Raw genomic sequence first — 22693 nt, 5'->3', positions numbered from 1 at the left:
TTTACGTAAATTAGAAAGAGGATTGGGCCCAGCACCGATCCTTGAGGTACTCCACTCGTTACTGTTCGCCAGTCCGACTTCTTGCCCCTTACCATTACCCTCTGGCTCCTTCCTGTTAGGTAGTTCCTTACCCATGCTAGGGCCTTTCCGCTTACTCCTGCCTGCCTCTCAAGTTTGTAAAGCAGTCTCATGTGCGGTACTGTATCAAAGGCCTTTCGGCAGTCAAGAAATATGCAGTCTGCCCAGCCTTCTCTGTCCTGCCTTATCCTTGTTACTTTGTCATAGAATTCTAAAAGGTTTGTTAGGCATGATCTCCCTGTCCAGAACCCATGTTGGTGCTTGTTTACAAACCCAATGCTCTCCAGGTGCTCAACAAGTCTTAGCCTAATTATTCTTTCAAGTATTTTGCAGGGGATGCTTGTCAGTGATACGGGTCTGTAGTTAAGTGCCTCCTCCCTATCACCTTTCTTGAAAATCGGTACGACATTTGCCTCCTTCCAGCAACTGGGCAATTCTCCCGACATAAGTGACTCATTAGAGATCATTGCCAGAGGAACGCTGAGAGCCTGCACTGCCTCTTTTAGTATCCACGGTGATACTTTGTCTGGTCCAACCGCTTTAGTTGCATCCAGTGTTGTCAACTGTTTCATTACCTCCTCTGCTGTCACCTCTATATCTCATAGTCTTTCATCTAGGGTAATCTCTTCTAACAATGGGAGCTGCTCAGGCTCGGTTGTGAACACTCCATGGAAACTTGCATTCAGTACCTCACAGATTTCCTTGTCGCTTTCTGTATATGCCCTTTCTGTTTTCCTCAGTCTTGTCACTTGGTCATTTACTGACATCTTCCTTCTTATATGGCTATGTAGTAATTTAGGTTGCTTTTTCGCTTTGATTGCAATATCATTCTCATAATTTCTTTCTGACACTAGTCTTATGTTAATGTAATCGTTCCTAGCTCTGTTACATCTAATCCTGTTGTCCTCTGTCCTTTGTCTTCTGTACTTCCTCCACTCCCTCCTGCTTCTCACTTTTGCTTTTTAACACTGTCTATTAAACCATGGGTTATTATATTCCCTCCTGCTTTTTTCCTTTACTCTTGGAATAAATCTCTCTTCAGCCTCCTTGCATTTCCATATGACTTGGTTCATCATATCTTGCACTGTTTTTCCTCTAATTTCTTCCTCCCACTGCACTTCTCCCAAGTAGTCCCTTATCCTTCTGTAGTCCCCTCTTCTGTAATCAAGTCTCCTTACTCGGACCTCTTGTCCTTTGGTCACAATTTTAACACTTTGAGGTTCCACAGACTGATTATCTCGTCACTCATTTTTCTACTGAATGTGTTCCAACGACGCAGTACTGAGTCACTCATTAAAATATTTTTTAAAAATTTAAATTTTATCAGATCAATCTGGTAGTGGTTTTAAAATAAGCGCCTTTAGATTGCACACAATTTGATACCAAAATCAAAGATATAACATGAAACTTGATGTCCAAACACTTGAAATATTATAAATAGGCCTATTGTCCAAATATTAAAATATTTGTTAAAATTCTATTTATTGTCCTATTATCTTGGGACTAGTTTTAAAATGCGCGCCGTTTTATTGCGAACAATTTGATACCAAAATGAAAGATGTAACACAAATATTTATGTCAGAACACTGGAAAGATATAAATAAATTTGTGATGATGAGCGTCCAGAATTAAAATATTTGTTAAAAATCCAGTTATTGCTCTATTATTCTGGGACTAGTTTTAAAATACTCGCCTTTTTATTGCGAACAATTTGATACCAAAACGAGCGACGTAGCACGAAATTTGATGTTATCAAATTGAACGAGTTGAACATTAGGTTGCAATGTACAAAATGGTGCTCGTTCACGGGTAACTTTAGGCTTTTCTGCGGGGAGGCACTCCAGCCTTTTGTACATTTTATTCATACACATCTGTAGGGAATTTAATTGCGAACACAATGATACCAAAACGAGCGACGTAGCACGAGAATTAAGGTAAAGAAATGGAACGAGAATGCACATGTTACTGATTTTGTGCGTTTTTGCCGACTTTACGCTTTGCTGTTGGGAGTCACGCTAGGCTTTTGGACATTATATTTATACACACCTGTAGAGAATTTAATTGCGAACACAATGATACCAAAACGAGCGACATAGCACGAGAATTAAGGTGAAAAAGCTGGAACGAGTATACACATTTGGGTGTCACCGCGCGCTTACCCGCACGGAGGGGCCACGATCCCCCTGTCAACCGCGAGTTTCCACAGAGCGCGAAAGTGTTAAGCTCCATCATGTAGTCAAAGACTAGGACACAATGGTCACTGGCTCCTAGTGGTATTTCATGTTCTAAATGCTCAATGTCTTCTACATTCTGGGTGAAAACGAGTTCTAATAGGCTGGGCGCATCCCCTCCTCTTTCCCTAGTTTCTTCCTTCACATGCTGTGTTAGGAAATTCCTGTCAATAACGTCTACTAGCTTCGCTCCCCAGGTCTCCTCCCCGCCATAGGAATTCTTCATTTCCCAATCTATCTCTCCATGATTTAGGTCCCACATGACCAGCAGCTTCGCTCTCATTCTATGCGCTTTAGTTGCTGCCCTCTGCAGTTCATCTATACACGCCTTGCTGCTGTCCTCGTACTCCTGCCTGGGCCTTCTACTGTTTGGTGGGGGATTGTATAGTAACAAGATTACAATCTTCTTCCCATCCACTGTCAGAGTTCCATGTATGGAGTTCGTGCTTTCATTGGTACCCGGATTTTCCAGCTCATCAAACTTCCATTTCCGCTTTATTAGGAGTGCAACTCCTCCTCCCTGTCTGTGTCCTTTCTTTTCTTATCACCTGGTACCCCTCTGGAAAGATTGCGTCCGAGATCATGCCATTTATTTTAGTTTCCACTATTGCCACTATGTCTGGGTCTGTCTCACTTACTCTTTATTTTATCTCTTCTGCTTTATTGGATACCCCATCAGCATTGGTGTACCAAACCTTGAGACTCTTCTTGGAAACTCTGGCACCAGAGTTCCTCCTTTCGCCGGGGTCTGGGGGGTACTGGGGGGCAAGTGAAGGCTGTGGGGGTGTCTGGGGGGCGAGTGAAGGCTATGGGGGTGTCTGGGGGGCGAGTGAAGGCTGTGGGGGTGTCTGGGGGGCGGGTGAAGGCCGTGGGGGTGTCTGGGGGGGGATGCTTGGGGGGTGCCTGGGAGTGCCTGGTAGGCGAATGGAGTCTGGGCATCTAGGGGGGTAGGAAGGGCATAATGGGTCTGAAAGTTAGGGAGAGTCCGAATGGCATAGGGGAGTTGAGAAATAGGGTGAGACTGAGAGTCAGCTAGAGGTTGAGAGGTTGGGGGGGAGAGGGATATTGAGGGCAGAGGGCTGAGAGGAGAATGGAGCATGGGTGCTGGGGGTGGAAGGGAGGGTGTATTAGTTAGGGGGGAATTGGGGGGTAGGTGGGGGTTTTGGGGTAGAAGAGGGGAAGAGGGAGATAGGGGGAAGGTGTTAGGGGGTCACAGGTGAGGGGGTTAAATGTGGGCTGGAGGTGCATAGGAGGGGTGAGGGTTGGGTGGGGTTTGTGGGTGAGTGGAAGAGGAGGGGTGCAGTGGAAGCTGGGATTGAGCAGATGAAAGTGAAGGCAATGGGGTAGAAGGGGCAGGGGAGTAGGAGGGGGTAGTAGTGGAGGGGGGATGGGAAGGTAAGTTTGGGGAGGGCATGGCTTGACCCACTGGGGTCGTTGACAGGTGTGATGTAGCAGGGGCAGGGGAGTTGTTGGGGAAGTGCAAATGTGGAAGGGGCAGGGGGGGTTTAGGGGGGGAGGATGTGAACTGGGAGGTGGCCTGGGAGGTCAGGTTACCTGAAAGGCTAGGGGTACGGTGTCATGCGTGCCATCTATTCTTGTGGGCTATTTGCTCATCTTTCGTCATAAACTTTTCAATAAACACATTGTAATGGGTTTCACTCCCTCTGAGTAAATGCTTGTTCCTCATTATGTACTCCACAGCCTCTTCATTGGAGAATTGCACCAGAACAGGTCTATTCTTGGTACAATTGTAAGGTCCAACCCGGCGGCTGATATCAACCTCATTTTCTGCCATTAATGCTCCAGTACATCTCAATATCTCATGCAATTCATATTTTTCCGTCTCTATTCTTTCTTGTCTTGTTGGTGCCCCAGATTCGAATAACCTGTGTATTATAATGGTCCTTCTCCTCAGTAATTCATTGTCATGCTGGTAGCCCGTCCCTTGGGGATTTCCAACCACACTCACTAACCCATCCCCCCCCCCCCCCCAATCCTCTGTCCTTAGCCATGCTGTTAATCCTTCCTAATTCGTTTGAGATCTGAGCACATTCCATCTCCCAGTCCTCTCTTCCCTTCCTAATCTCTTCCTGAGTATTGTGTGTGTGTGCGTGTGTGGGTGTGTGTGTGTGTACTCACCTATTTGTGCTTGCAGGATCGAGCATTGACTCTTGGATCCCGCCTTTCCAGCTATCGGTTGTTTACAGCAATGACTCCTGTCCCATTTCCCTCTCATACCTAGTTTTAAAAGTATGAATAGTATTTGCTTCCACAACCTGTTCCTCAAGTGCATTCCATTTTTCCACTACTCTCACGCTAAAAGAAAACTTCCTAACATCTCTGTGACTTATCTGAGTTTCCAGTTTCCACCCATGTCCCCTTGTTCTGTTATTATTACGTGTGAACATTTCATCTATTTCCACTTTGTCAATTCCCCTGAGTATTTTATTTGTCCCTATCATATCTCCTCTCTCCCTTCTTTTCTTTAGTGCCGTAAGGTTCAGTTCCTTCAGACGCTCTTCATATCCCATACCTCGTAACTCTGGGACAAGCCTCGTCGCAAACCTCTGAACCTTCTCCAGTTTCTTTGTGTTTCTTCAGGTGGGGGCTCCATGATGGGGCGGCATACTCTAAGACGGGTCTCACGTAGGCAGTGTAAAGTGCCCTAAAAGCCTCCTCATTTAGGTTTCTGAATGAAGTTCTAATTTTCGCCAGTGTAGAGTACACTGCTGTCGTTATCCTATTTATATGTGCCTCAGGAGTTAGATTAGGTGTCATATTCACTCCCAGGTCTCTTTCTCGAATCGTTACAGGTAGGCTGTTCCCCTTCATTGTGTACTGTCCCTTTGGTCTCCTGTCACCTGATCCCATTTCCATAACTTTACATTTACTGTGTGTGTGTGTGTGTGCGTGCACGTGTGTGTGTGTGTGTGTGTAATTACCTAAGTGTAATTACCTAAGTGTAGTTACAGGATGAGAGCTACGCTCGTGGTGTCCCGTCTTCCCAGCACTCTTTGTCATATAACGCTTTGAAACTACTGACGGTCTTGGCCTCCACCACCTTCTCACTTAACTTGTTCCAACCGTCTACCACTCTATTTGCGAAGGTGAATTTTCTTATATTTCTTCGGCATCTGTGTTTAGCTAGTTTAAATCTATGACCTCTTGTTCTTGAAGTTCCAGGTCTCAGGAAGTCTTCCCTGTCGATTTTATCAATTCCTGTTACTATTTTGTACGTAGTGATCATATCGCCTCTTTTTCTTCTGTCTTCTAGTTTTGGCATATTTAATGCTTCTAACCTCTCCTCGTAGCTCTTGCCCTTCAGTTCTGGGAGCCACTTAGTAGCATGTCTTTGCACCTTTTCCAGTTTGTTGATGTGCTTCTTAAGATATGGGCACCACACAACAGCTGCATATTCTAGCTTTGGCCTAACAAAAGTCATGAACAATTTCTTTAGTATATCGCCATCCATGTATTTAAATGCAATTCTGAAGTTAGAAAGCATTGCATAGGCTCCTTGCACAATATTCTTTATGTGGTCCTCAGGTGATAGTTTTCTATCTAGAACCACTCCTAGATCTCTTTCTTTATCAGAATTCTTTAAAGATTTCTCACATAATATATAGGTTGTGTGGGGTCTATGTTCTCCTATTCCACATTCCATAACATGACACTTATTAACATTAAATTCCATTTGCCAAGTGGTGCTCCATATACTTATTTTGTCCAGGTCTTCTTGAAGGGCATGACAGTCGTCTAAATTTCTTATCCTTCCTATTATCTTAGCATCATCTTGAGGTTATCTTGAGATGATTTCGGGGCTGTAGTGTCCCCGCGGCCCGGTCCTCGACCAGGCCTCCACCCCCAGGAAGCAGCCCGTGACAGCTGACTAACTCCCAGGTACCTATTTACTGCTAGGTAACAGGGGCATTCAGGGTGAAAGAAACTTTGCCCATATGTTTCTGCATCGTGCGGGAATCGAACCCGCGCCACAGAATTACGAGTCCTGCGCGCTATCCACCAGGCTACGAGGCCCCATCATCAGCAAACATGTTCATATAATTCTGTATACCAACTGGTAGATCATTTATGTAGACAATAAACATCACTGGTGCAAGAACTGAACCCTGTGGTTCAGTTCAGTTTCTGCATCGTGCGGGAATCGAACCCGCGCCACAGAATTACGAGTCCTGCGCGCTATCCACCAGGCTACGAGGCCCCATCATCAGCAAACATGTTCATATAATTCTGTATACCAACTGGTAGATCATTTATGTAGACAATAAACATCACTGGTGCAAGAACTGAACCCTGTGGTACTCCACTTGTGACATTTCTCCATTCCGATACATTGCCTCTGATTACTGCCCTCATTTTTCTATCAGTCAGAAAATTTATCATCCATGTTAGAAGCTTACCTGTCACCCCTCCAATATTTTCCAGTTTCCAGAACAACCTCTTATGTGGAACTCTGTCGAAAGCCTTTTTTAGGTCCAGATAGATGCAGTCAACCCAACCATCTCTTTCCTGTAATATCTCTGTGGCTCGATCATAGAAACTGAGTAAATTCGATACACAGGATCTTCCAGATCGAAAACCATACTGTCTGTCTGATATTATATCATTTCTCTCCAGGTGTTCTACCCATTTAGTTTTCATTAGTTTTTCCAATACTTTCACTATTACACTTGTCAATGATACAGTGTGTGTGTGTGTGTGTGTAATTACCTAAGTGTAATTACCTAAGTGTAGTTACAGGATGAGAGCTACGCTCGTGGTGTCCCGTCTCCCCAGCACTCTGTCATATAATGCTTTGAAACCACTGACGGTTTTGGCCTCCACCACCTTCTCACTTAACTTGTTCCAACCGTCTACCACTCTGTTTACAAAAGTGAATTTTCGTATATTTCTCCGGCAGCTTTGTTTCGTTAGTTTAAATCTATGACCTCTTGTTCTTGAAGTTCCGAGTTTCAGGAATTCTTCCCTATCAATTTTATCTATTCCTGTTACTATTTTGAATGTAGTGATCATATCGCCTCTTTTTCTTCTATCTTCTAGTTTTTGCATATTTAATGCCTCTAATCTCTCCTCGTAGCTCTTGTCCTTCAGTTCTGGGAGCCACTTAGTGGCATGTCGTTGCACCTTTTCCAGTTTGTTGATGTGCTTCTTAAGATATGGGCACCATACAACCGCTGCATATTCCAGCTTTGGTCTAATAAAAGTCGTGAACAATTTCTTTAGTATTTCTCCATCCATGTATTTAAAAGCAATTCTAAGGTTAGAAAGTGTAGCATAGGCTCCTCGCACAATGTTCTTAATGTGGTCCTCGGGTGACATTTTTCTATCTAAAACCACCCCTAGATCCTTTTCTTTATCAGAATTCTTTAAAGATTTCTCACATAATTTATAGGTTGTGTGGGGTCTATGTTCTCCAATTCCACATTCCATAACATGGCATTTATTCACATTAAATTCCATTTGCCAAGTGTTGCTCCATATACTTATTTTGTCCAGGTCTTCTTGAAGGGCATGACAATCATCTAAGTTTCTTATCTTCCCTATTATCTTAGCATCATCAGCAAACATGTTCATGTAATTGTGTATTCCCACTGGTAGATCGTTTATGTAGACAATGAACATTACCAGTGCAAGAACTGAACCCTGAGGTACTCCACTCGTGACATTCCTCCAATCCGATACCTTGCCTCTGATTATGGCCCTCATTTTTCTGTCAGTTAGGAAATTTTTCATCCATGTTAGTAGCTTACCTGTCACTCCTCCAATATGTTCCAGTTTCCAGAACAACCTCTTATGGGGAACTCTGTCGAAAGCTTTTTTTAGGTCTAGATAGATGCAGTCAACCCAACCATCTCTTTCCTGTAAAATCTCTGTGGCTCGATCATAAAAACTGAGCAAGTTCGTTACACAGGATCTTCCAGATCGAAAACCATATTGTCTGTCTGATATTATGTCGTTTTCCTCCAAGTGTTCTACCCATTTAGTTTTAATTATTTTTTCCAATATTTTGACTATTACACTTGTCAATGATACAGGTCTATAATTAAGGGGGTCTTCCCTGTTTCCACTTTTGAAGATTGGAACTATGTTAGCCTTTTTCCACACATCTGCTATAGCTCCTGTACACTATAGGGATTTTCAGGGATGCCTGAAAAATCAGTTGAAGTGGAATGCTGAGCTCAGGTGCACATTCTCTCAGACCCGGTGAAACTCCATCTGGACCAATTGCTTTCTTCTTACTTAGCTCCTTGAGCATTTTTTCCACTTTGTCTCTAGACACATCTGTGTGCCCTATGTTGTTCTCTGGAATTCGTATTGTGTCTGGTTCCCCTAAAGATTTCATTTTGTACAAACATACTTTGGAACTTTTGGTTTAATGTTTCACACATTTCATTTTCATTTTCCGTAAATCTATTTCACGTTTTCAACCTCTGAATAATATCCTTTGCCTGCAATTTGTTGTTTGAATTTAGAGAATAGACCTGGTTCTGTTTTACATTTGTCTGCAATCCCTTTTTCAAAACTTTTATGCCTCTCTTCTCATTGCCGTGTAGTTGTTTCTCGCATCTTTGTATCGCTGGTATGTTTGGGGGTTCGGCCTTTTCCTATATTGATTCCATTTTTGTGTCTTTTGGTCTCTGGCCCTCTTGCAATTTCTGTTGAACTAATCCTGTTTCCTAGTTCTGTATCTCTGCTTTGGTTTAAATTCTTTTGTGCCTCTTTACCTTGAGGTTACCTTGAGGTGCTTCTGGGACTTAGTGTCCCCGCGGCCCGGTCGTCGACCAAGCCTCCTGGTTGCTGGACTGATCAACCAGGCTGTTGGACGCGGCTGCTCGCAACCTGACGTATGAGTCACAGCCTGGTTGATCAGGTATCCTTTGAAGGTGCTTATCCATTTCTCTCTTGAACACTGTGAGGGGTCGGCCAGTTATGCCCCTTATGTGTAGTGGAAGCCTGTTGAACAGTCTCGGGCCTCTGATGTTGATAGAGTTCTCTCTCAGAGTACCTGTTGCACCTCTGCTTTTCAACGGGGGTATTCTGCACATCCTGCCATGTCTTCTGGTCTCATGTGATGTTATTTCTGTGTGCAGGTTTGGGACCAGCCCCTCAATTATTTTCCACGTGTAAATTATTATGTATCTCTCCCGCCTGCGCTCAAGGGAGTACAGATTTAGGCTCTTTAGCCTAAAGTAATTCCCAGTAATTTAGATGTTTTAGTGAGTAGATTCTAGCAGTAAAGGATCTCTGCACGCTCTCCAGGTCAGCGATTTCTCCAGTTTGAAAGGGGCTGTCATTGTGCAGTAGTACTCCACTCTAGAGACCACAAGCGTTTCGAAAAGTATCATCATCGGTATAGCATCTCTAGTGTGAAAAGTTCTTGTTATCCAACCTGTCATTTTTCTTGCAGTTGTGACGGCTACTTTATTGTGTTCTTTAAAGGTAAGGTCTTCCGACATGAGTACACCCAAATCCTTTACATTGCCTTTTCGTTCTATGTTATGATTTGCCTGAGTTTTGTACGTGGTTTCTGTTTTTATATTTTCAATTTTTCCATAGCGCATGAGCTGGAACTTATCCTCGTTAACACCATATTATTTTCTGTAGCCCATAGAAAGACCTGATCTACATCTGATTGGAGGTTTGCCGTGTCCTCTATGTTGCCAACTCTCATGAAAATCCTAGTGTCATCTGCAAAGGATGATACAGTGCTATAGGTTGTGTTCTGGTCTATGTCCGATATGAGGATGAGAAAAAGTACTGGAGCAAGCACAGTACCCTGGGGGACTGAGCTCTTCACGGTTGATGGGCTGGATTTTATTTTGTTGACGATTACACATTGGGTTCTGTTAGTCAGGAAATTGTAGATCCATCTGCCTATTTTCCCAGTAATTCCTTTTGAACGCATTTTATGTGCAATAACACCATGGTCACATTTATCAAAGGCTTTTGCGAAATCTGTGTAAATTACATCAGCATTTCGTTTGTCTTCCATAGCATCTAATGCCATATCATAGTGGTCCAGCAACTGCAACAGGCAAGAGCGCCCTGTTCTGAAACCATGTTGTCCGGGGTTATGGAGATGCTGTGATTCCATGTATTTTGTGATCTATCTTCTTAGCACTCTCGCAAAAATTTTTATGACGTGCGATGTTAGTGCTATCGGTCTGTAATTTTTTGCCTCTGCCTTATTTCCTCCTTTACGGAGTGGTGCTATCTCTGCTGTTTTTAGTATGTCAGGGATAACGCCAGTATCTAGGCTTTGTCTCCACAGAATGTCAAGGGCCTGCGATAGTGGTTTTTTACAGTTCTTGATGAATATGGAGTTTCAAGAATCCGGGCCTGGTGCAGAGTGCATAGGCATACTGTTTATGGCTTCTTCAAAATCTAGTGGGGATAGGGCGAAGTCTGATACTTATATGATTTGATGTTGGTATCATATCCATGAAAAATTCATTTGGGTTATCAATCTTTAGTGCATTTAATGGCTCGCTGAAAAGAGTCGTACTGCTTCCTCAGTAACTCGCTCATTTCTTTGTTGTCATCGGTGAAAGTTCCATCTCCCTTTCGCAGGGGCCCGATACTAGATGTGGTTTTTGATCTTGATTTTGCATAGGAGAAAAAATATTTCGGATTTCTTTCTATTTCACTGATGGCCTTGTGCTCTCTTTGCCTCTCCTGGGTTTTGTATGATTCTTGTAGCTTGAGTTCAATTGTTTCTATTTCTCTACCTAACCTTCTTCGCCGTTCTTGAGATAGGGTGCGACTCTCAAGTTGTTCCGCGATTCGTTTTCTTCGCCTATATAGGGAACGACATTCCCGTTCCAATCTGCATCTCTTTCTCTTTTTTTCTTAGGGGTATGCGGTTTGAACATATTTCTAGTGCTACTGAGATTATTTTTTCCAGGCACTGGTTCAGGTTTGCATTTTCTAGCTGTTCTTCCCAGTTTATTTCTGTGAAGTCCTGGTTTATTTGCTCCCAGTTTATCTGTTTATTATTGAAGTTGAATTTGCTGAAATCTCCTCCACTGGGAATCTGGACTGGTTTTGAAGGTCCATTCCCCATGGTTGTCAGAACTTCAATTAAGTTGTGATCTGAGTAACAGGTATTTGTAATCATTATGTTCCCGATCAACTCATCATTATTAGTGAAAATGAGGTCCAGCGTGTTCTCCTTCCTAGTTGGTTCTACTATTTGCTGGTTTAAGGCAAACCTATCGCACATCCGTAGCAGGTCATTTGCATGTGCCTGTTCATTTAGGCTACTTCCTGGTATTCTTTCTGATATTACTGTATTAGCCAGGTGTTTCCATTTCAGGTGCCGTAGGTTGAAGTCCCCAAGCAGAATGATGTTCGGAGCTGGATTTGCGAGGTTTTCCAAGCAGTGCTCTATTTTCATTAGTTGGTCTTTAAACTGCTGAGGGTTTGCCTCCGGCGACTTATATACAACTACATTTAGGATCTCTATTTTGACTATCAGCACTTCCACGATATCGTTTGAGGTGTTTGCCAGCTCAGTACAGATGAGTGTGTCTTTGATGTAGAGGCTGACCTCACCCTGAAGCCGGTGTTTCCTATCACATCTTAAAAGATTGTACTCTGAGATCCATATTTCACCATCAAGGTAGTCCTTTGTGTGAGTTTCCGTTAGGGCTGCAAACACTGCATTTGCCTCATGAAGGAGACCATCTATAAAGTGAACTTTGTTGGATTTGCGTGTTTTTATACCCTGGATGTTGGCAAATATAAATGTTATCGTGTTAGTGGAAGTGCTGGATGCTTTACTTGGTGTTAATATCTGAGGCTCTGGTAAGGAGGCCACCGTGTTTGCGTCGTCTCTAGCATTTGACCGAGTTGGTGGTAGAGTCTGGTCATTTTTAGCCATTCTTCTCCTCCTCCTCTTGCTAAAAAATTATCCCGGTCGATGGAGTAGTGGCTGTTTTCATAGTGGTAGTCTGTCGGTTTTATTCGCCTGGTACCTCTTATATGAAAAGCTGGACATTCAGCATTGAAGCACTCTTTCCTGTCCAAAGAGTTCTTGCAAATTTCTGGGTGAAAGAATTCACAGCTTTTGGTACATTTACCTGTATTGAGGAGGTTTCTGCACTTTCTAGGGTGATCGTATGTACATGTTCCATTTATTCTTCCCGATTCCCCATGCTTACAGGTAGCCCATTTGTAATACCAACAGATTTTGGGGCCTTGTTTTGTTTGTTTCCCTTTGCCAGGGACCGCACTCTGCTGCGGCGTCCCAGACACTGTGCCCTGCTCCGGTGCCTGTGACACCGCGCTCTGCTCCTGTGACTGTGACACCGCGCTCTGCTCCGGGGCCTGTGACACCGCGCTCTGCTCCGGGGCCTGTGACACCGCGCTCTGCTCCGGGGCCTGTGACACCGCGCTCTGCTCCGGGGCCTGTGACACCGCGCTCTGCTCCGGGGCCTGTGACACTGCGCTCTGCTCCGGGGCCTGTGACACCACGCTCTGCTCCGGGGCCTGTGACACCGCGCTCTGCTCCGGGGCCTGTGACACCGCGCTCCGCTCCGGGGTCCCCGACTCCGCGCTGTGCTCCGGAGCCTGTGACACCGCGCCCTGCTCAGGCGTCCCCGACTCCGCGCCCTGCTCAGGCGTCCCCGACTCCGCGCCCTGCTCAGGCGTCCCCGACTCCGCGCCCTGCTCAGGCGTCCCCGACTCCGCGCCCCGCTCAGGCGTCCCCGACTCCGCGACCCGCTCAGGCATCCCTGACTCCGCGCCCTGCTCAGGCGCCGCTGCCACCGAGCTCTGTGCCACATCTGGTTGTACCTTGGCGTCATGTACAGTTTGTTTGAAGACATTAAAATTGCTATGCAGGCATTAATTAGTAATTCTCTGTTTTCGGCAGGAGTTTTATCCAGGATTTCCATCAATTTCAAAAAAGTTACATCATCCTTTTTGCAGAGCCAGTACACAGAGTGGTCACTGGGACCATTTCTCCTTGAATTGTTAGTCATGTTGGCACATTTTTTGTGTATGGCTGCTGAACAGAGTTGGCATTGAAAGCTCTGTTGGTAATCTACCTTCATGTTGCATTCTATGCACGTTTTTATCAAAGCCATTTTTTGAACACTTCTGTTCAGTGGTGATGGTCTTACAAGGTGGGGGGGGGGGTTGACCGCGGATGTTGACCGTGGGTGCTGGCCGTGGGTATTGACCGTGGTGTTTACCAACTTGAGACAGGCCTGGAGGAGGCTGTATGGATGGCCAGTGTTGCTACCACGTGTCGCACTCTTAATTTGTTTTGTTCACTTGTTAGATTACATTACTTGCTTTTTCCCACTAGTTATCTTACAACGGAGGCGTCTAGTTTCTGTGTCTGGGCACTAGTTACCTGAGTACGTTACATTATTTGAAAGAATACACACACAGAGGGTACTGGGGTGGGCCTACCTCCAAATGGCCCTTGTTTACATACACACGACGGACTTATTTTGTGTATAATTTTTCACTTGATATTAAAATATATTAATTTTTGTTATAATAGACACAGGTTTTGCATAGAGAGCTTAGCACTATGAGCACTGATTACTTGATGGTTCAATAGCGAGAGATGTGATTTATTGACGACTTGGCAACTATTACCTAAGGCCTCCTGGCACCACGAGGGCAGGCGTTGACTACACACGAATTTCACTTATTTTTTTCTTGAACACAAACGGTCGGATGGTAATCACTATGATATATTGATTAATATGGTGAGACACACTTTAAAAGTTATCTGACTGTGTTTAGTTCCTGTATCACTGAAATATCCCGAGTTATATATTGTTTTCCGCGTAGCTCGCACCGTGTGGCCCTTCCCCTCTCACACCCAGAACAACCCCCTCTATCATATATTTCACAAAACTTGACATACATCTCATTTACTTCCTTGCCTATCAACAAGTCTGTCCAATTATACTCGCTAAAATTTTTTCTAAGGTTGCCATAATGTCCTCTCCTGAAGTCAGGTTTTTCAACTGCTTCAACCTCCTTATTTTCTTCCAGATTATAATGCATTGCATACTTTATTCCCAAAAAGACATGGTCACTTTTACCCAAGGGAGGAAGGTACTGAATGTCAGTACCTTCCATTATACGGGCTTGCCTACCCCTATCACTTTGTCGAAAAAAGAATTGATTTCTTCTTCGTTTCTGCTCTCATTTAGATGTGTTGCCTCTCCGAGGTTTAATTTCAGCTTCTCTGTCCTCTCTTGAAAGATCAAGATCAAGGTGTGTGTGTTTATATAAAATGTATGTATGGTTAATATTGCTTAACACTTTTATTTTTTCTGTTTGCATTAATGTATTCTATAATAAAATAAGTTTATTAAAAGTACAGTAATTGAAACTGTTGCAACAAAATTTAAAATATATATATATATTGTGTGTGTGTAAGTACTGTGTATACATTATTTACCCTTTGTCATTGTATATACTGTTCAGGGTGTCCTGTACCAGACTGTCTGGCGAGTCCAAGACTCCAACACAGGCAAAATCATCTGGTAGATCTTCAGCATCGTTTAAGCTTACAGTGGGCTCCAATACACCAACTCCAGGCAGCTCAAGAAGATCAAGCTCGAGCCATGGAAGACTCACAAACACTGCTCAACCCCCAGTATGTTATTCATGAAACTATAGTGAAGACTTATGGTTCTAATTTAATGCCTTTTTATATTTGTTGGTTAATATGGTCAGTTTTAAATCAAAACAATGATTGCCCAATACATTAGGACATAAGCTAATTAACCATTTGGAGGTCCCTTCCTCGCCCCCAACCCCAGAAAAGAAAGTATATAACCTGCAGCATTACATAAAACTATTACCATATATTACTGCAGTGCATTGGGTGCCAGGGAGACTTTCTGGGCAATATCTGAGATTATAGCACTGGCATCCCTGGGGTCACAGTTGATATGCAATGCTGATGAGACTTTCTGTACTTACCAGTATCAAGTTTTTCATCTAAGGGGTAGAACATTGCATGGGTATTTAAAGCATGAATGCACTTAATGTTAAACTGCCCAAGAGGTCTTTATAAAGGAAGTTACAAACAAATCTGTCAGAGAAATATCTCTGACAGATTCCCGCTTCAGTCCGAAAGCTAGGCTTCAACCAACGCGAAAAAAATGTCGACCGGTGAGAGGGAGGGTTGCCAGGAAGCCTCCGGGGCTCACTCAGAAAATGGCGTTTCATTACATTCAACGTTGGTTTTCTGTGGGGGAGCCCCTACGGCCCCCTGGAGCTTCATACCCAAAGATAAGGAAAAGAAAGGGCTAACCCGGGAGGCGACCACCACAAACTCTGCAACGCGAAGCTGAGACAACAGGTTGCAACCTGCAACCCAAGGCAACAAGAACGCACAGGAGCAGACGCGCATAAAGAATGGGCGGCCAAGAACCTGTGCAACCCTCAAATCCCTGCGCCCAAAATGAGCCCTAGACGTCGCCAACACAGCAGCAAAAGCCGCAAATGTCTGAACAGCACGGGCGCAAAGACAGACCGCAGGCTGGAAGAATGAAAAACTCTGCTGATGACCTGGGAGACCCGAGCCATGAAAACAGGGAACGAGGGGAACCGGATCAACCACAGCGCATTTCCAGACACGTTACGCAGGCAACGGCAAAAAGCACAACCGGACAACACAGAACGCACCCCCGGCCAAACCAATCGAGCATCAATAACCCAAGAACCCCTCCAGAAAGCAGCCGTCTCGACCGTCGCCGGGACGGAGAAAGGCTGCACGTACAAATCTACCACCAGTACCAAAGAGCAGAAACCTGAACCGAAGGGGCTACCACAAACTGAGGAGAAGATAAGAAGGCACCCTGATCAAGGAGCAGGACGGCTCAGGCGACGCATGAGCAGGCTGGAGGTGAAACAAAACACGAGAAAGCGTATGAAACGTCATACTGTCGCCAAGACGAAGCTCGCAGGTGGGACACCGTCAACAAAGCCACCTGAACACCACAGAGATGGTGATACCCACGTCAAAATACCAGACACGAAGAGCCGAGGAGAAGGCCGAACCAGTCACGTACAGGACCGATTCAACCTGCTGAAAGAGGCGGAGCCGCGGGAAAACGCCCCGGGTTCGGACACCTATCGAGCAGCGTCTGAAAATAAGGCTGGGCCGGCCACCAAGGAACCATAAAGACTGCTCTCGTGGCAATGGGCTGCAACCGAGCAAGAACCCGAAGCAACAGCTGGACCGGGAGAAGAGGAACAGGTACCCCCCACCTCCTTACCTACCTTGAGGTTACCTTGAGGTGCTTCCGGGGCTTAGTGTCCCCGCGGCCCGGTCGTCGACCAGGCCTCCTGGTTGCTGGACTGAACCAGGCTGTTAGACGCTGCTGCTTGCAGCCTGACGTATGAGTCACAGCCTGGTTGATCAGGTATCCTTTGAAGGTGCTTATCCAGTTCTCTCTTGAACACTGTGAGGGGTCGGCCAGTTGTGCCCCTTATGTGTAGTGGAAGCGTGTTGAACAGTCTCGGGCCTCTGATGTTGATAGAGTTCTCTCTGAGTACCTGTTGCACTTCTGCTTTTCAACAGGGGTATTCTGCACATCCTGCCATGTCTTCTGGTCTCATGTGATGTTATTTCTGTGTGCAGGTTTGGGACCAGCCCCTCAATTATTTTCCACGTGTAAATTATTATGCATCTCTCCCGCCTGCGCTCAAGGGAGACTAAAGAGCCTACTCAAGGGAGTAGGCTCTTTAGTCGGTCCCAGTAATTTAGATGTTTTACTGAGTGGATTCTAGCAGTAAAGGATCTCTGCACGCTCTCCAGGTCAGCAATTTCTCCAGCTTTGAAAGGGGCTGTCATTGTGCAGCAGTACTCCACTCTAGAGAGCACAAGCGTTTTGAAAAGTATCATCATCATCGGTATAGCATCTCTAGTGTGAAAAGTTCTTGTTATCCAACCTGTCATTTTTCTTGCAGTTGTGACGGCTACTTTATTGTGTTCTTTAAAGGTAAGGTCTTCCGACATGAGTACACCCAGATCCTTTACATTGCCTTTTCGTTCTGTTATGATTTGCCTGAGTTTTGTACGTGGTTTCTGTTTTTATATTTTAAATTTTTCCGTAGCGCGTGAGCTGGAACTTATCCTCGTTAACACCATATTATTTTCTGTAGCCCATAGAAAGACCTGATCTACATCTGATTGGAGGTTTGCCATGTCCTCTATGTTGCCAACTCTCATGAAAATCCTAGTGTCATCTGCAAAGGATGATACAGTACTATAGGTTGTGTTCTTGTCTATGTCCGGTATGAGGATGAGAAAACGTACTGGAGCAAGCACAGTACCCTGGGGGACTGAGCTCTTCACGGTTGATGGGCTGGATTTTATTTTGTTGACTATTACACATTGGGTTCTGTTAGTCAGGAAATTGTAGATCCATCTGCCTATTTTTCCGGTAATTCCTTTTGAACGCATTTTATGTGCAATAACACCATGGTCACATTTATCAAAAGCTTTTGCGAAATCTGTGTAAATTACGTCAGCGTTTTGTTTGTCTTCCATAGCATCTAATGCCATATCATAGTGGTCCAGCAACTGTGACAGGCAAGAGCGCCCTGTTCTGAAACCATGTTGTCCGGGGTTATGGAGATGCTGTGATTCCATGTATTTTGTGATCTATCTTCTTAGCACTCTCTCAAAAATTTTTATGATGTGCGATGTTAGTGCTATCGGTCTGTAATTTTTTGCCTCTGCCTTATTTCCTCCTTTATGAAGTGGTGCTATCTCTGCTGTTTTTAGTATGTCAGGGATAATGCCAGAATCTAGGCTTTGTCTCCACAGAATGTGAAGGGCCTGCAATAGTGGTTTATTACAGTTCTTGATGAATATGGAGTTCCAAGAATCCGGGCCTGGTGCAGAGTGCATAGGCATACTGTTTATGGCTTCTTCAAAATCTAGTGGGGATAGGGCAACGTCTGATATATGATTTGATGTTGGTATCATATCCATGAAAAATTCATTTGGGTTATCAATCTTTAGTGCATTTAATGGCTCGCTGAAAACAGAGTCGTACTGCTTCCTCAGTAACTCACTCATTTCTTTGTTGTCATCGGTGAAAGTTCCATCTCCCTTTCGCAGAGGCCCGATACTATATGTGGTTTTTGATCTTGATTTTGCATAGGAGAAAAAATATTTCGGATTTCTCTCTATTTCACTGATGGCCTTTTGCTCTCTTTGCCTCTCCTGGGTTTTGTATGATTCTTGTAGCTTGAGTTCAATTGTTTCTATTTCTCTACCTAACCTTCTTCGCCGTTCTTGAGATAGGGTGCGACTCTCAAGTTGTTCCGCGATTCATTTTCTTCGCCTATATAGGGAACGACGTTCCCGTTCCAATCTGCATTTCTTTCTCTTTTTTTCTTAGGGGTATGCGGTTTGAACATATTTCTAGTGCTACTGAGATTATTTTTTCCAGGCACTGGTTCAGGTTTGCATTTTCTAGCTGTTCTTCCCAGTTTATTTCTGTGAAGTCCTGGTTTATTTGCTCCCAGTTTATCTGTTTATTATTGAAGTTGAATTTGCTGAAGTCTCCTCCACCGGGAATCTGGACTGGAATCGACCAGTCCTGCCAAAAAGCATCCACCGTGAATGCCTCGCAGGTGGGTAAGGGCGCCACATAAAATGGGCGACGCCTAGACCACGCCGACTCGAAGACGTCCACGGCCAGGAGTCCATGCGTCCGACAGAGCCAACAAAACGAGTCGGCGATGACTGGCCAATCCGCGAACAAAGGAATGAACCGAGACAGCTGTCCGCCAGGACGCAGGACACACCCCAGTCATGAACCTCACGGTTAGCCAAACCCCGAGAATCCAGCAAACGAGCCACTACGGAACCAACCCCAAAGGTCAACACCCTTGGTTCCTGCAAAACCCTGTGGTTCCGGCAAAACCCTGTGGTTCCGGCAAAAACCACCAGAGAACAGTCCGGACAGAGTTGAATGGTAGAGCACCGAGTGACCCAAACCCTCCGAAGCGCAAACCAGACAGCCACCAACTCCCGAACCGTGCTATGAGCCCGATGGACGGACAGATTCCACCATCCCCGGCCGACCTGGTGAGCACTGGTCACAAAGCCCCAGCTGAGAGATGACCCATCCGTGAACACATCGAGCGAAGGCTTGGGGAGGTGCCAAGGAGGCACGGAACCCCGAAAACCCCAAAGAGGAAGCTGGTGACGCAGCACCAACACAAGATCCTCGGAGGAACAAACTCAACGAATGCAAGAGGCGGAAGGGGAGTCTCCGAAGGAACCAAACAGACGCCGAAGCCAAACCTGACCCCAAGGGCAGACCAGCACATCGAAGTTCAGACTCCCGCACAACTGCTCAAGCAACCGCTGAGCAACCTGGGACCCCCTCATGTACAGCCGAAGGCGGGACCACAGCTGCAGTAACACTTCTGGAGGGAAAGACAATGAGTGGCCCAATAGCCCTAAACAAGGCCCAGGTCCGAACCCGGGACAGAAACAGATGGAATGGCCTCCAGATCACCAGGAAACCAAAACCCCGGTGATCTGGAAAGAACCACACCTAGCCAAACGGGGCGGCCTCGGGGCATCCGAGTGGGAAACCAATCTAGCATGTTGCAGCAACCTAACCTAGCTTGCAATATGGATGCCGCCTGTACTCTGAGCAGTAATAACATCAGGAGAGTACTGGAGAACAAGAAGAGAATCTCTCGCAAGACTCCGGGTCAAGGTGTCAGTGACCCAACAGGCAGCATGACGGAGGTAAAAGTGGCGACAGTCACCCGGAGACAAGGGCACAGCAACCAATGATCCCATAAAAGACGGGTTGGAACCCGGAAGACACGTTCAATGGTCCCTCGAGCCCCAGACAGGGGTTTCCAAGGCCCTTAGGCTGACTGCTATGGGAAGCACGGGCAAGGTGTTGCTAACTGGTTAAGAAACCCAAACATAACAAGAGGGTAAAGGCTAGCACTGAAAACCGCTGCGACGTGTACAATCACGGGGGCCTAGCAGAGGGCTACCAAACACTACCAGTGGAACTATAGCCACGCTAGGCAGACCCCCACCAGGCATGAAAATAAAAACAAAAGAAAAAGCCCGCAAAAGTACACCGTTTCCAGAGGCAACAGGAACCGGTCGCCGCTTAGGTGGCAGGCTGTGCAATACCTTGACGCCCTAACCAGCACAAAACCAATCCCTACCCAGGGCTAAACAAGGGTCCCAAGCCCCAGCTGGCCCCAAGGGCGAGGAAAATGCAGAGCAGCAAGAACCTCAATGGGAATGGTTCCCGAACGCCCCAGGGAAGATAACCCTGTTATGCAAGGGCAGTACTGACTCGCAGGGCGCTTAGGGAAGTCAGCCACTAAGCACATGCAGCCCTGGCACTGATGAGGTACTCCTGGCCACCGCACAACACAACACACGGCAGTGAACGCCACACAAGGCAAACACCGCCTAGGAAACTGAGGCCAGGAAGCGTCTATCCCGGTTGACATTAGCTTATGAACTGAAGCTTGGCAGCCGGCGCGGTAGGTCCGGGGCTCCCCTCTCCCCCTCTCGGGGCAGGGAGGGCTGCGCTGACGATCGGCGTGGCAGTAAAGTGTGATGTTTGCTTGTATGCTTGTTTCCTTGTGATTGTAGGGAGTTTCTACCTCTGTTCGTTTTTTTGTTTGTTTTTTACCATGTGGGGTTTGGTTTGGTATGCCTACCTTTCTGGGTGCCTAACCCCAGTCGATGGCAGTTAAGGAAAACACCAACCACAAAGGGGTTTTCCAGGGCCATTGCTCCCTGAAACCTCTCTGAAGGGGCGAGGTTCTGGCACTGGTCCCTGGTAGGTCTGAACTCCTTAGCTAATGTCCCAGTCTAATATAACATACATTAGCCCGATAAGCTCTAGGGAGCCTCCGGGGCTCACTCAGAAAATGGCATTTCGTTACATTCAATGCTGGTTTTATACTATGGTACTTCATCCCAGAGAAAAGATGTCAAGTACTGTATAATGAAATTCCCATCGGTGGGCACCTCAGTGCCTCCCAGAGCTTGTGCACTGGTACCATAGGGCAAATCCCATTACATCGAGCATCCAAAGCAATTTCTAGGCCTTCTGGAAACAGCAACCAGAATCCTGCTCCTTACAGAGGCAGGGGCAATGGATATCAAAAGGAACCACACACAGGGGGAGAACTTTAGTAAAAAGCCAATTTGAGGGTCATGAAGCTTAACCCTTTAACACAAATTGTTTGTACAGTACAGTGGCACCTCGACTTACGATTGCTCCTACTTACGATAATTTCGAGTTACGATGTAAATTTCGGCAAAAAATGCGACTCGACATCCGATGGTGTCGTCGACTCACGATATTTGTTGGTACACGTTTGGGTCGACCGAGTGTGTGGTTCCCGGTCACGCGGCCGACCTGCCTCAGTTTACTACAGCTGCCCACTTAGTGACGATCGCGCCTATAAGAAATTTCGCTTTTGTGGTGAATTTTTGCAATTTGAACATTAAAATAATTATTATATATCATGCCATGAGTCCCAGTAAAGTCAGTGGTAAGGCTCAACATATGAGATCCCATGTAAGGATGACCATAGAGCAGAAACAAGAGATCATTCGTAAATATGAAGATGGTGTACGGGTTGTTGGACTAGTTAGGCAATACAACAAATATCAGTCAACGATATCCACCATTCTGGCTAAGAAAAAGGACATTATGGGTGCTAAAGTGATGCATTATTACAGACAAATGTTAAAACGAAGGGAAAAACAAATGTCTCTTGACAAATTTATAGTGAGACAAATAAGCACTGAACCACAACCAGGTCCTAATGTTATTCAGGCAAAACGTAGGAGAGAGAGTACCCCAGAGAAAGCATCACTGCCTGATGTGATAATGGAAGGGGGCTCTCCTTCCAAACAGTAACAACTCTCCTCCTTTCCCCTCGTCACTATCTTCCATATGCCATAAGAACCCTCCATAAAGGTAAGATAAACTTAGGTACTGTATTATAGTTAGAAAAAAACATAGTATTCAGTATAAAATGTATTTGTATGTTAATATTTTGGGGGGTGGGGAACGGATTAATTTAATTCCCTTTATTTCTTATGGGAAAAATCGCTTCGACTTGCAATATTTCAACTTACGATCCGTCTCTAGAAACGGATTAGCATCGTAAGTCGAGGCCCCATTGTATATAATTTTTGACTAACTTTCTGCACAGAGCACATCATATACATTTTAAAGTCCCGTGGCTACGTGGGGTTCACATTAGCTTCCTCAGGGCTCTAGTAAACAGGCACCATTTAAAAAAAAAGTTGCATTCCCTGGTGTGAGAGGCTCAGTACCGAGTGAACAACCAAGGCTGGT

General features: G+C 45.3%; 1 protein-coding gene across 1 annotated transcript in view; it reads left to right on the top strand.

The window, feature by feature from the left end:
• LOC123767096 (kinesin-like protein KIF14) overlaps window positions 1–22693 on the top strand; it is a 474367-nt gene that overhangs the window by 37091 nt on the left and 414583 nt on the right. The window contains 1 exon segment of the mRNA XM_045756600.2: window positions 14784–14955. Within this exon segment, the coding sequence (XP_045612556.2) occupies window positions 14784–14955 (172 nt within the window).

The sequence above is a fragment of the Procambarus clarkii genome, chromosome 53, assembly GCF_040958095.1.
Source record: "Procambarus clarkii isolate CNS0578487 chromosome 53, FALCON_Pclarkii_2.0, whole genome shotgun sequence".
NCBI lineage: Eukaryota > Metazoa > Arthropoda > Malacostraca > Decapoda > Cambaridae > Procambarus > Procambarus clarkii.
Note: the sequence above shows the minus strand (reverse complement) of the source record. Positions and strands in the feature narration are given on the sequence as shown.